The following is a 13,434-nucleotide window of genomic DNA, read 5'->3' as shown; positions in this document are numbered from 1 at the left end:
TGAGAGATCTCATGCTTTAATAGACACGGAAATCACAAAGGAGGAGGCCAAATGCCTTAGCAATTGCAATAAAAATATGAAATTCTTTTTACAGGGTAAGCTTCATAATATAAAAAGTTTAATGCTGTCTGGAAACGGAGTTTTAAATTTACAAAAAAAGTCCATATAGGCCAAACATGGCAGACACTGCATAAAGAAAAGAGAGGGCAGAGGAGCAGCTTTTGGCCCCCGGGGGGGGGAGTAGAGGGTGTGTGTGTGTGTGTGAATTGCGGGGGGGGGGCTCCTTCCTTCCTTCTTAGATCACAAACCCTAGAGGCAGCACAGACTGACGGAGGGTCCCGATGGAGGCTCAGCTGCCATCCCTTGTGGTGGTTCTCCAGCACGGCCCCATTGGAGGAAGGGCCTGGTGCGGGGAGCCCGGCGGCCCTGGGCAGCACCGGCAGCCAGCCAGACCGGGGCCAGGCCAGCATGCCACTGAAGGCGGTGTCACCTCCCCGCCTCCCGGAAAGGGCCTTGCACAGGGTGAAGCCCCAAAGGGGGCCCCCTCTTGGCGTGGGGTGGGGGTTTGCACATGACAGAACTCTGGTGAGAGAGGGTCACCACACCAAACGCTTATTGCTCACTGTGAGAAGCAGTATGGTCACTTCTACATGCACAAAGACAACAATGAGGACGACAACAGTGTTGTGGTTCCACACGAGAGAGGTGGGGGGGCGGGGAGTGCAGCTGCTTCCTGGTTTTTTCTGCCTGAACCCAACACCCAAGGAGTTCTTCCTTCCCTCACATATGGAGTGGGAACGGGGTTGAGGTGGGGGGGGGCAGGAGCGCTGCAGAATGTGCCACAGGGAGTCCTGGACCCCAGTCGGAAAGGCTGTGATGGTGCCACCTCCCACTGGCCATTTACAGCTCCCGGGACATTCGGGGGGGGCTGGGATTGCGATGAGGGGGTACAGCACAAGCACTGCCCACATGGCAGCAGCCTTGGAGAGCACCATGTTTTCAGACGTTTTAACGGAAGCGCAAGGACGCACCCTCTGCAGGCTGGGCTGGGCTCTTCTGCCCCTGCCCCACAGGGTGACTTTGCATAGGGTAGAAGAGGACTGGAGGTCGGACCCAAGACCAGTCTTGCAGCACCTCCAACAAGCTGGAGTTTGGGGGTGGGTGCTCATGGGGAGGAGGGGCAGCGAACGCTTGAGGGCCAAATGTCAGCACGGGGCACCAGGGGACACCAGCCTGGCCCCGGTGGGCTGAGACCAGAGGTCTGCCTTGCTCAGCAGCTGAAGCCGTGGCCAGCCAAAAGCCCCCAAGCAGCTCCTGGGCAGGGAGGGAGGGAGGTGTGGCAAGGGCCTTCAGGGCAGCTGAGGCCCCCACTCCCAGCCCAGTGCAGATGCTGCCCCCCAACTTCCACGCCCAGGGCTGCTGCAAAGTGTGGCCAACGTCCCACCAGAATCCATGGCAAGGCTTCTGCACGGTGGAATCTCCCAGCCCGGAGGGGAGCGTGGAAGGTGGAGCTGCTCAGGGGCGCCCACTTCGGGCTGGATCCAGCCTCTCCACAGAGATGCTTGAAGGGGTCTGCCCTGCTGGACGCCTGCCCGGCTCCTCCTGCACCAAAGTGGGGTGGGGGGGATCTCCTTTGTGCTTGGGGCAAGGAGCCCAGCTGGTCGTCTGGCTCAGGTCACCGTGGGAGGGAGGAGGGGGCTGCTGGCCTCACAGCGAAGGGGTGCCAAGGCCGCCTTGCCAGGGGACGGGGGCAGCCCCAGGGGGAGGGCAGGGGGCTGCTTCAACAGCCCCGCCTCCCCGAATTTGCAGCACACACATTTGTCATTGCTGGGGGGGGGGGCTGGGGGAGAAGCCTGCTCTATGAAGCAGCCGCAGGGAAGGCAGGCAGGTGAGCAGGTCAAGGGCCCGTAAGCAGGCCAGCCTCTGGACTGCACAGGAATGCCAGGCAGCAGCTGTGCCCACCCCACCCCCCTGGATCGGAGGCCCTGGCCGTTTCTGCTGCAGCAGTGGAGGGTCAGGCCTGCCTCCAGGCTGGAGTGCAACTTCCAGAGGCTTTTCCTGGGGAAAAAACCACCCCGCCCTCCCCAGGCAAGGCAAGGCAGCCGTCGCATTTCCCCGAGAGCAGCAATGCTGCAGTCCTCCCCCCACAAGCCCCTCGCCGCCCGCCCGCCCCCGGCAACCCCTCCTGGAAGCACCGAGAAAATGGCTTCTCCCTCCTCTCCTCTCCTCTCCAGCAGCCGTGGGCGTCTCCTGGTGGCAGCCCCCGCCTGACCCCCACCCCAGCCCGACGCATCTGACAGCCCAGGAGGTGCCAGCTGAGAGGCCGCCCTGCCAACTGGCCGCCCCGCAGCAGGGCCCGGCAGCGCCGCAGGGGCGGGAAGGCTCCAGTTCCCCGCCGGCCTCCCCAGGTTGGGCCTCGTTCAAGGACGTGGGCGGGAAAAAGGCCCCGCAACTTCACGCGGTCATCCTCCCGACGGGTGAGTAGAAAAGCGGCCTCAGCACTTGGAGGAGGGGAAGAAGCGCCCGGGGGACAAGAACTTGTAACCGTTCCCCGAGGGCAGCCGGACGGGGTGCCCCGGCCCCGGAGTGCTGGTGGGGAGTGGGGGCTGTGGCGGGGCCCGGGGGCTGGGACGCCTGTGCCCGTTGGGGGGGTTCGGGGGGGAGGCGGGGAGGGGGGGCGGCGGCGGCCGGGAGAGCTCCTTCAGCTCCAGCTTGTCCGTGGCTGCCTCCTTGCCGTGCCGCGGCGACAAGTTCAGCAGGCTGAGGACGTCCCTCCGGGAGGCCCCTCGCCCGGAAGAGCCCCGGAAGAGCCGCACGGGGCCGGCGGAGGGCTGCGGGGCGTTCTGCCAGAACATCTTCAGGTTGTGGATGGCCTGCACCTTCTCGTCGATGGCGGCCATCTTGAGCTTGTCGAGGGCGGGCGCGTCGGCGGGGCTGGAGCGGGCGGAGCTGGCGGAGGAGTAGGAGAGGGCGACGGGGGAGGGGGTGCTGCCCGCCGGGGAGTGGTGCCCCGAGCTCGGGGAGAGGTTCCGGGGCGACTTGGCGATGTGGGTGCTGTAGGGCGAGCTGGGGTACTTGAGCCGGAAGAGGGGCTGCTCCGCCAGCGGGCCGTGGGCGTCCGGGCTGGGGGGCGGCTGGCCGCTGGGGGGCCCGGCCCCCTCCCTGGCCGAGGCTTCGGAGGTGGTGGGGCTGCTGTAGCCGGAGCTGATCTTCTGCAGGGAGCAGCTCCTGCTGGGGGGCTTTGGCTTCAGCGGGGCGGGAGGAGGCTGGCCCTTGGAGCCGGAGGAGCAGAGAGGCCGGCTGAAGGCGCTGCTCTCCGAGGAGCGGAAGGAGGAGGCGCCGGTGGGCGTGGAGGCCCCCCTCTCCAGGCTGCCGCCGCCGCCGCTGTGGCCGGCCTCCAGCTGGCTGCTGCTCCGCTGCAGGTGCTCCACAGCCAGGAGGTGGCTCTGCGTCTCCTCCAGGATCTTCTGGGCCAGCTCCTGGGGGTCCAGCTTGGGGGGCTGGTTGTTCTCCTCCTGAGACTTGACGGTGCTGTCCGTTTCGGTGCTGGACTGGTCCGACTCCCCAGTGTCGGAGCCGGCCAGCTTCCCCACCTTCTGGAAAGGGGAGTTGGGGCTGGGCACGAGCGTCATCTTGATGGGGGAGTTGGGGGAGCTGACGGAGACCTGGACCCCTCCGGCCGCGTGAGTCCGGGAGGGCTTGTGGTCGGGGGAGAAGCGGGCCCGCCTGCCCTCCGGAGAGCTGGCCAGGGGCTCGTTGCTGATGATGGAGAAGCCCTCGTACTCCTCCTCCTCCTTGCCGGGGCCACTCTGGGGCGAGAAGGGGCCGCGGGGCAGCGGGGGCCTTTGCGGGTAGGCGGGCTTGGGCCTCTCGCAGTCCTGGCGCCCGCGGGGGCCGCCCCCGTCCAGGAGGCCCTCGGGCTTGGAGGCGAAGCTGATGGAAGAGGCGATGGAGCTCAGGCTGTACACGGAGATGGCGTCCGAGGCCAGGCCGTCGGGGCAGGTGGGCGAGAAGGGCGGCTGCTCACGGTAGCCCAGCGGCCCCGGGTTGGAGACCGACTGCGCCGAGGCCAACGACTCCAGCGAGGAGGAGCTGTCCAGGCTCAGCCGCTTGGGGAGCTCCGTGGAGTCTAAAGGAAGCAGGGGAGGATTCAGACCCCCCCTCGCGGGGGGCGCCGCCAGCAGGCCCTGGCCTCCAGCACGGAGGGGGCCCTGGCCACCAGCCCCGCCCCAGCCCAGCCGCCAAGCAGGAGCCTCACCGAAAAGGGCCAGCAGGGTCTGGAGAGCAAAGTGCATGGTCCTCCGGCTGGCCTGCTTGCCCGTCTTCAGGGTCACCTCTTCCTGGCCCACTTCGCACAGGTCAAAGCCTGCAAACCACACATGGCACAATGGCAGCCCCTCCCTGGGGGCCCGCAGGGTTTGCCCCTCATGGCCCCGTGGGAGTAGCCCCTGCCTGGCCCAAGCAGCCATGGGTGGGCGGGCGGGCAGGCGGGCAGGCAGGGGGCCCCCAACCTCCCCAGGGGCCAGGGACCCGAGTGGAGGCCGCGGCCCTCCCAGGGCAGCCCTGTGCCTGGGGAAAGGCCCCCTCCCCTCCCGCCAAGGACTGCCCCCCCCTCCCCCCGCTGCCCGCCTACCGAGAGCGGCCAGGAACTCGTGGCACCCGGGCAGCCGCCAGAGCTGGACACTGATGGAGACCTGAATGGGGGCCAAGGAGAACTCCGGCTCCTTCTCTCCAGCCTGCAGCTGCGCCAGGACCTGGTGGAGCTGGACAGGAGAAAGTGCCGCTCAGAGCCAGGCCCCTCCCCAGAGCGCACCGTGAGCAAGGAGCCAAGGAGGAGAAGCAGGGGCGGGGAGGGGCCCCCCCGCGACGGCACAAGATGCAACCAGGCTGCGACCCCCACGCCCAGGGCGCCCCCACCCCCAGGCCAGTCAAGGCGGAACGGCGGGCGGGCGGGCAGGGGGGGACCACACTTGGCCCCTCCCCGGCTGATCGGAGGCGAGAGGGCAGGTGGGAGGGCTGGAAGGCAGGCCCCGCCCCCGTACTCACCATTCCCACCATATTTTTAACAGCCTTGCGGAAGCAGAAACGAGAGAGAGGGAGGGAGAGAGAGAAAGGGCGGTTTAGAGCAGGTGGTGCTGCAGCCAGAGGCGGGGGATGGCAAGCGGGCGCTCAGGAGCCCAGCCAGAGCCCGGCTCCTGAGCTCAGCGGGGCGCCCCCTTCTCCCCGAGATGCCCCCCCCACCCACCCCCCCAGGGCCGTGCCCGGCACTCACCCGGCTGATGAGCTGCTCCCCGGTCTCCGAAGCGGCAATGAGCTTGCAGAGAGCCTGCAGGGCCGCGGAGGGCAAGCCTGCCGGGGCGAGAGACGGGCGGGGGGGGAGGTCACTCTATGGGCAGAACACCCCCCTGCAGCCAGAGACAGAGGGCTGCCCCCCCCCGCCGCCGCCCTTGCCCGCCACTCACCAAGCAGGGACTGGATGGTGGTGCTGCACTGCTGGAGGCGATCGCCGGGGTCCGCGGTGGGGAAGAAGACGGCGGCCGGGAGCCCACTGGCAGGGGGGTCCAGCCGGAAGCCCACCGCCGTCAGCAGGGCCTGCCAGCCGGGGATGCCCCCCACCTTGTTCTCCACGCTCTGCTGGGAGGTGTACATGGAGTTGTGCTGCCCGCTGTGGATCCGCTGCAGGGACTTCTCCACCTGCGGGCAGGGAGGGGGGCAGAGTCAGGCCTCTCCCCACTCACCGCCACGCTGCCCCCCCCCAGAGAGAGCCCCAGGGCTGCTGTGCGGCAGGAGGGCGGGGGAGGAGGGCCGCTCACCAGGTGCAGGAGGACCCGCAGGGCGTCGCGGGCCCGCTCTGGGTGCTGCAGGATGTCGGTCAAGGCCTGCCCGATCAGAGAGGACGGGCTGTTCAGCTTGACGTCGCTCCCAATCAGAGTGAAGCCTGCGGGGGGCAGCGGGTGGGGGGGGGGACACGGGAGTCTCCGGTCACTCTTGCTGCTGTCGGGAAAGAGGCCCGGCGGCCCCCAGGAAGGTCCCAGAGGCGGATCTGGGCCGTCCCACCCAGGATGCTCACCTCAGCTGATCCAAATCACAGCAGACCCCCCCCCCCACCGCCACCCACACAGGCTGCTCCTCCCACTCCAGGAAGGGCAGGGGGCCCGATCCACCCCTGGGGGCCCGCCGCTGGCCGACCCACCTGCCCAGTTGGAGGGGTGGCCGAACTGCGGGCTGCTCTGCACAGCCTTCATGGCCTCGGCCAGGGCCGCGCTGGCCTTCAGGCCGCTGAGCAGGGCGGTGTAGAAGGCGTGCACAAAGAGCTTGGAGGCCGGCACGGGGACCGGCCACAGGGCCACCAGCACGCAGTGGGCGCCGGCCGCCAGGAAGGCCCGCGTCAGCCCGATGACCCCGTCGGCCGTGGCCTTGCTGCTGGGGGACTCCTGGTAGGCGCCCAGCACCACCAGCTTGAGGGGCAGGCGCAGCTCCAGCACGTCGGCCGCCGTCAGCAGGAACTCTTGCAGGGGGGGGCAGTCCGAGAGGCTCTCCGCGTCGCTCGCGTCGTCCTGCACCCGCAGCGACTCCGGGATGGTGTAGGAGTTCCCAAAGGAGCTCTTGCTGCTGCCGCCGCTGCCCCCGCCGCCCCCACTGCCGGCACCAGCGGCACCGCCCTCGGCGCTGGGCGTCAGGACCAGGGCGGCCAGCTTCCAGGAGATGTGGGTGGCGAAGTGGGCACACTCGGCCTGGGCCAGGGCGCTCATCACCCGCTCCTTGGTGGCCAGGCCGCCCACCAGCGGCTGGCAGCCCAGCAGCTCCGAGACGGCATAGGCCTCCTCCTCGGCGGAAGGCATGGGCCCCCACAGCCAGCGGTCCATCACCGAGGAGGGCAGCTTGGGGCTGCCAATGACGGCGGCCATGGAGGGCGAGCCGGCGTAGGCGGCGGGCGTCTTCTTGGCCTGGCTCTGGAGGGGCAGAGGGAGCCGCGTCAGGAGGGCCGCCTGCCTCCGCCCCCAAGGGCGCCCCGGCATGCGGAGACGGCGGCCCACAGCACCCCCGCCTAGGGGGACGTGGACCCCCCGTTGCTGCTGCCGCCGCCACCGACCCTTCTAGGCCTCTGCTCTGGGGCCCTCCTGGGGCTGCGGCCCACCAGCCTGCCCCCTCCCTACCTTGGCGCTGGGGCCGAGGGCGCGGATGGAGGGCACGGCGATGAGGCTGAAGCGCTCGTACAGGTACTCGTTGGAGGAGCTGCCCTTGAGGAGAGCGAAGGGCACGAGGTAGAGCTCTCCTTCCAGGACCAGGGTGAGCTGCCGGGGGCGCCCCACCGGCCCGCTGGAGTGCATCAGGCCCTGGAAGAAGGGAAGCCGCCGCGCTCGAGAGGGCCGCAAGGGGGCCCCCCCCACGGACGCACACACACACCCCCCCGCTAGCGACACGGCTCCCTCCCACACGGCCGGCTGCTTCCACCCTGGAGCGTCAGCCGGTCCAAAGCTCCACCAGCTCTGAGCATCTTGGGCAGGAGAGCACGTCACCCTGCCCGCCCCCCCCACCAACCCCCCCCCACTCCAGTTCTCCAGATTCGCTTTGGAGGAAACGTGAGCAGCAGACGTGCGAGAAACCCAGCCCGTCCTGGAGTGTCCCCCCACCCCACCCCCTGCCGCCATGGCCACGCCTGAGCACCCCACTGACAGGATGGGAAAGGTGGGCTGGCAAGGGGCCTCCTCCTCCTCCTCCTCCTCCTCCTCCGCGGGGCCTCCCCATCCCAGGGCTGCGGGGGCCGTATCCAGAGCCAAGCTCAGCGCTCTCCTCGCCCTGGGCTGGGGAAAGGGGGCGGCTCACTCTCTGGGCTGGGCTTCCCCTTTCCCTCCTTCTATGGCTGCGCTTTCAAATGGGGGGGGGTGGAATTGTCTTTCGGTGTCGCACTGAGCAGCTTGAGCACTTGGCCGGGGCGTGGGGGGCAGAGCTCCCAATCAGTCACGGGGAGGGGGCTCCTCAGGATGGGGACGGAGCCTGTCTGCTTCAGGGCCCAGAGAGGGGGGTTTGGGCGGGGGCAGGACCGGCCCTTGCCTGGGGCCCCCCAGGCCCTTGCTTCCCCCCCCCCCACCGGGCCCCCAGACCAAGCCATGAGCGCCCTCCCGCCCAGAGGCAGGGCAGCCGGCCACTCACCCCTTCCATGGGCCCGATCAGCAGGTCGTAGAGAGCGCGCAGCGGCGGCTTGCTGAAGGAGGCAGGCCGCCGGGGCAGCGAAGACGTGGCCTCCTTGGCGGGGGAGACGGGCCCGCTGAAGAGACTGCTCATGCTCTGGCAGCTCCTGGGGGGAGAAGGAAGGCCGGGCGGGGGGCTCAGCGGGGGGGGGGCCTGCAGCAGCCAAACCACGGCCCCCAAGCCCAGGTGGCCCAGGGTGGCCGCCAGGCCTCACCCTCACAGCCCGCCTGCCCCCGAGGCCTGGGCAGAAGCCACGGGCCCGGCAGCCCTCCGGGGCCCCACGGGGGCCTGCTGGCCTGGGCGGCTCTGAGCTCTGCCCCCCGAGGCCTCCTCCGCCAGGGGCTGCTGCGGCATCACTTCTCCAGCCTGCCCCAGAGTCCTGCCCGGGCAGCCACCGAGCCGCCCGCAGGGGGCACCTCTTCGCCAAGCAGCCCAGCGTGGCATCATCCCCCTCCCCAGCTGGCCCACACGAAGAGATGCCTAGAAACCTTCAGGGGCACGGAAGACACGTGGCACGATGGCCGGGATGAAGCTCTGGGACTGGGGGCATCATCGGCGAGGCCAGAGCTCTTCCTTGCAAGGCTGCCGGCAAAGGCCCCCGACGAGCGGCCCCCGACTAGCTCTCTATGGGGCCTGTGTGAAGCCTCGGCCCCAGCGGCAGCACCGGGGGGGGGAGAAGGGGGGCTCCTTTAAGGGAAGCGGAGCCCTCCTGAGCGCCCACAGCCTCTTGGAAGCCCAAAGCCGTGCACAGAGTGCTGGGAAGAAGCACCCAGGAGAGCGCAGGGCCGTGGGAAGGCCGGCCCAGCGGGACCTGGGCGGGTGCCGTCTCTTTCCCGCTCCCCCTCCACTCCCTGAGCTGTTCTGGGGGAAATGGCAACACCCATCCGGTTTCCGGCCCCCCTGGCTTCACCAAACCCCCCCAGTCTGGCGCTCGGCGGCCAGCGCCCCCCTTCCCGCCCACTCTGGACCCAGCCGGGTCCGTGTGCTGCACAGCAGGGAGGGCCATCGGAGAACCCCAGGCAAGCTCACCGGCCAGGCCCCTGCCCCGCCCCGCCCCGCCCCACCTGTTCAGGAGGTTGTTCCGGCTGACCATCCGGAGGAAGCCGGAGGGGTCCGTGGCGGAATTCAGCTTGTTGTTTGCCTCCTCGAAGGGCTGCTCGTTGAGGTCTCCCGCCTCGCTCTCCGTCTCACTGCTGGCGCAGGCGCTGCGGGAGGGGCAGGGGGGTCACCAGGAGCCCGGAGGGCCAACGCCTGTCCGTGGCCCCGGCCAGCACTGGAGGACTGGACGAAGCCGCCTCCTGGCCGAGGGCCCAGAGGACAGCCCAGCCCAGCCCAGCCCAGCGGGGGCTTCCGTGCAGCCCCAGCCTGGAGGGTCTGGGCAACCAGCCTCCCTCGGATTGGGAGCTGAGCTGGCCGAAGGCACAGGGTCTCCCTTTGGCTACCTTGCAGCCCCCTTCCCAGCCCCACAGCGGTGCCCAGACCCCCAAACTCACCGCACATAGTAGGAGTCGACCCCCAGGGCCTCCCTCACACTGGCGCTGAGCTGCTCCAGGGTGGTGCTGGTGACCGCCTGGAGGCTGGCGCTGCTCTCCTGGAAGTCCCCGGCGCTCTCGGCTGGGCCGTCGCCCAAGAAGCATTCGTGGAACTTCAGGATTCCTGGAAGCAGAGAGAAGCCCCGTCTGCAGCGAGAACCACGGCCGGGGCCAGGCCTGGGAGAAGCCACACGCGCCCCCTCCGCTGGCCCACAGGAGAGGAGGAGCCAAAACTTCCTCTGGCACGGAGAGAGCTACCACGCCTGCAAGCTCCTCGGGACAGGGACCTCTGCGAAGTGCCACGGATAAGGCACAGATAAAGCTAAGGCCGTATCTGAAGAGGAGAGCTGGTCTGGTGGTGGGAGCCAGCAGGACTGGTCCCCTTAGCTAAGCAGGGTCCACCCTGGTTGCATATGAATGGGAGACTAGAAGTGTGAGCAGCACTGGAAGAGATTCCCCTCAAGGGATGATGGAGCCGCTCTGGGAAGAGCATCTAGGTTTCAAGTTCCCTCCCTGGCGGCATCTCCAAGAGAGGGCTGAGAGAGAGAGACTCCTGCCTGCAACCTGGGAGAAGCCGCTGCCAGTCTGTGAAGGCAATACTGAGCTGGATGGACCGAGGGTCTGACTCTGTATTGGGCAGCTTCCTACGTAAGGGTCGTAAGTTCCTCGTAAGTGATGGAGGAAGCAACACCGACAGGATTTCTGCCTGTCAGGAGCAGAAGAGCAGCCGAGGGGAGGCTCACCCATCAGGCATCCGCATCATGCAAGAGGGATTTGCAAGTGGTACAGAGCCCGGGGTGGGGTGGGGGGGGTGCTTCCAGCCAGCCTCACCTCTTGCCTGGAAAGACCCCACCGTGCACTTTGCAGCAAACGCCTGACAAGATGCCCTGGCCGGCCCATGAAGGAGAGGCGGGAGAGGCGGGGCTGAACGGCCTGACCCGGAGAGCTGTTCTCAGAGAAGCCTTGATGGGATGCCGAGGAAGCGCCTGCCCTGCCAAGACCCCCCCCCTGCACTCGGCGGCAGAAAAACCACGGGTGGCGAGGGAAGGTGGGCGCAGCTGTCCTTGCCTGGTGGGGAGTCTGCAGAAGAGGCCGCGATCCGGATGCAGGAACTGGGACGGCAGCTCTGGCCCCCCACCCGCAGGTGGAGGGGGGCTCGGGCCACGGCCCAGGGGTCAGAGCACCGGCCCCGCTGCAGCAGCAGCCCCCGGCCCCTCCCTCCTGCTCTCCTCCTTCCCCGCAGAAAGAGACCCCTGCAGGCCTCTGGCCCCACGGAGGCCGCCCCAGGAAGGTTCTCCCGGCCCCCGGCTCCTCCTCTCTTGTGCGCGGGCGGAGGCGATTGTCAAGTGACGCCCTCGCAGCGATTACAGGCCTCCCCTGATGAGATAATGAAGAGCAGCTGTCTCGGAAAGGGATCCTCCTCTCCTCGCTAATTCCTGCTCGCCTGCAGCAAAGCGAGACGGGGGTCAAAAGGAGACGGAGCCCGGCCTGCCCGGCTCTTCGGGGGAACCCGCTTCCAGGAGAGCACAAAGCAGAGCAGCTCAATTAAGGGGCGGGCGGGGGGGGCTCCCTGCTCTGCTCCTGCAGGCCCTGCGCTCACGCGGCGTCTCATTAGCGGCCGCCGGCGAAACGGGGCCCACTGCAAGCCGGGCCACCCCGGGGCGGCCGTGAAGGGGGCTGGGAACTCCTCCTGCCTAAGCAGGCAGAGCCGCAACTCCCAAAGAGGCAGAAGAATCTGTCTTTAGCAAGGGGGGAGCAACTGGCCCCACCCAGCCCTGGCACAGCATCCCTCCGGGGGCTCTTGCTGGGGTCTTCCTGGTGTTTCTTTGCAGACCGGGAGCCCTTTGGGGACAGGGGGCGATCTTGCTCTTGTCTTTCTTTTTCTGTGTAATCTGCTCTGCAGACGTCTTGTGGGAAAGCGCTGTAGTAGTAGTAGTAGTAGTAGTAGTAGTAGTAGTAGTAATGGTTGCCTCCGAGGCCTGGGGCCGCCCCCCCCCCCCGCCCGCTCCTACCTGCCCCAGGAGCCAGGAGCCAGCTGTAGAGGTATCCGGCGGCCAAGGAGTAGTAGAGGACCAGCCCCCGCTGGCCGTTCACCGTCTCCAGGACCTGGTCGACCGTCACGGGGCAGTCGGGGTCGGAGTCCTGCTGCCCCGTCTGGCGCTCCACCAGCAGGTCGGCAAAGGCCCGCGTGCGGCCCCGCTCCGCCACCGCCAGCGCCTCCTCATGGTGCCCTGCAAGCAGGCAGGGGCCTGTCAGGCATCGAGGCCGGGCGGGGGGGGGCCAAGCTCGGGGGGAGAGGCAGACAGGTGCACCCCCCCCGAAGCCGAGGAGGTGGGCACCATCAGCTCTGGCTCCCGCGCAGGCCTGCCGTGCCCTCCGCCCTTACCCAGGCTGACCAGCACCCGCTGCAGGGCCTGGTAGGAGGCGGTCTGGAGGTCGAAGAGGGAGAGCTTGTAGTCCGTGCTGAGCTGCGCCTCGTGCCGGATGGTCTCGAAGAGGGCCGAGGCCCGGTAGAGCTGCAGGGGGCGCAAGGGCCGGTCAGGGCGGGCTCCACACCGGCGGGAGGGCCCAGGCGGGCAGCCAACGGGCCGCCTGGCAGCGGGGCCCCCCCCGCCCCCCGCCCCTGCTCACCTGGTGCTGGGCCTCCTCCAGGTTGCCGCTGGCCCAGAGCGACAGGCCCAGCCCGTGCCGGATGCGGGCCTCGTCCTCCCTGCGCCCCAGTTGCTCGGCCAGCCTCAGCCCTGTGGAAGAAGGCGGGGGGGGGCAGATGAGGGAAGGGGGCGAGGAGCGGGCCGCTCCCCCCTCTGCCCAGATGGCAGGCAGCTACTCCCCAAGCAGCCGGGGCCACCCCCTCCCCTGGGGTGCGCTTCCCCCCGGGGTGGGCTGCGTGGGGGGCACGGGGGGGTCCCAGCTGGATCCCTCAAGGGAGCGGGATCCGTGCTCTCCGCCACAGGCCCAGCTGACCGCGGCCCCCAACAGCCCCAGCCAAAGGACTCCCTGCCCCGGGGACCCCCGGGGGACCCCCAGGGCCTGCCCCGCGCCGCCCACCTTCCTGCAGGTACATCACGGCCTGGGAGTAGTTCTGCAAGGCGTGGTGTGTCCGGCCCAGGCTGCTGTAGGAGGCCGTTTTGGCCACCAGGTCGTTCATCTGGGCCGCCAGGCTCAGGTGCTGCTCCTGGTAGACCACGGCTCTCTCGTAGGTGCCCAGCGACTCGTACGTCAGGCCCAGGTTGCCGTAGGCCCGGCCCTGGCAGGCGGGGTTGCCGGTCTCCTCGGCGATGCGGAGGTCCATCTGGTGGAACTGGAGGGCCATGTCGAACTCGCCCATCTGCTGGTAGACGCTGCCCAGGCCGCAGGCGGCGCTGCCCTCCAGGGCCTGGTCCTTCATCTCCCGGGCGATGCCCAGCTGGCGCTCCAGGCAGGAGATGGCTTGCTCGTAGTTGCCCAGCTGGCTGTGGAGGGTGCCCAGCTCCCCGTAGGCCTGGGCCTTGTCGAAGGCCTCCCCCAGCTCGTGGGCCACCACCAGCCGCTTCTCAAAGCAGACCAGTGCCTGCTGCAGGTTCCCCATGGCCCTGCAAGGGGGAGGAGGCAAGAGGGAGGGGGGCCTCAGCTGGGGCTGCGGGGGGCTGGAGCCCCCTTCCCGCCTCCTCCGGGGCCCAGGGCAGCACGGAGGAGGGGGAGCAGGAGGCAGCGGTCTCTGCCCCCCGCC

General features: G+C 68.8%; 1 protein-coding gene across 7 annotated transcripts in view; it reads right to left on the bottom strand.

The window, feature by feature from the left end:
• TTC28 (tetratricopeptide repeat domain 28) overlaps positions 1 to 13,434 on the bottom strand; it is a 79,620-nt gene continuing 66,186 nt past the window's right edge. For 6 of the 7 annotated variants that reach the window (XM_053279294.1, XM_053279297.1, XM_053279298.1 and 3 more), the window contains 16 exons: positions 12,774 to 13,297; positions 12,357 to 12,466; positions 12,112 to 12,241; positions 11,738 to 11,956; positions 9,687 to 9,849; positions 9,258 to 9,398; positions 8,155 to 8,299; positions 7,158 to 7,337; positions 6,194 to 6,953; positions 5,814 to 5,938; positions 5,463 to 5,694; positions 5,273 to 5,349; positions 5,047 to 5,070; positions 4,634 to 4,763; positions 4,259 to 4,366; positions 1 to 4,129 (listed from right to left, as the gene is read on the bottom strand). In XM_053279294.1, the coding sequence (XP_053135269.1) occupies positions 2,496 to 4,129; positions 4,259 to 4,366; positions 4,634 to 4,763; positions 5,047 to 5,070; positions 5,273 to 5,349; positions 5,463 to 5,694; positions 5,814 to 5,938; positions 6,194 to 6,953; positions 7,158 to 7,337; positions 8,155 to 8,299; positions 9,258 to 9,398; positions 9,687 to 9,849; positions 11,738 to 11,956; positions 12,112 to 12,241; positions 12,357 to 12,466; positions 12,774 to 13,297 (4,702 nt within the window). In that variant the 3' untranslated portion in view covers positions 1 to 2,495. The remainder of the gene's footprint in view (positions 4,130 to 4,258; positions 4,367 to 4,633; positions 4,764 to 5,046; positions 5,071 to 5,272; positions 5,350 to 5,462; positions 5,695 to 5,813; positions 5,939 to 6,193; positions 6,954 to 7,157; positions 7,338 to 8,154; positions 8,300 to 9,257; positions 9,399 to 9,686; positions 9,850 to 11,737; positions 11,957 to 12,111; positions 12,242 to 12,356; positions 12,467 to 12,773; positions 13,298 to 13,434) is intronic. The other variant, XM_053279296.1, reaches the window with a different exon arrangement.

This window comes from Hemicordylus capensis, chromosome 15 (assembly GCF_027244095.1).
Source record: "Hemicordylus capensis ecotype Gifberg chromosome 15, rHemCap1.1.pri, whole genome shotgun sequence".
In the NCBI taxonomy this organism is placed as follows: Eukaryota; Metazoa; Chordata; class Lepidosauria; order Squamata; family Cordylidae; genus Hemicordylus; species Hemicordylus capensis.
The sequence above is the reverse complement of the archived record's forward strand: the minus strand, read 5'-3'. Positions and strand labels throughout refer to the sequence as shown.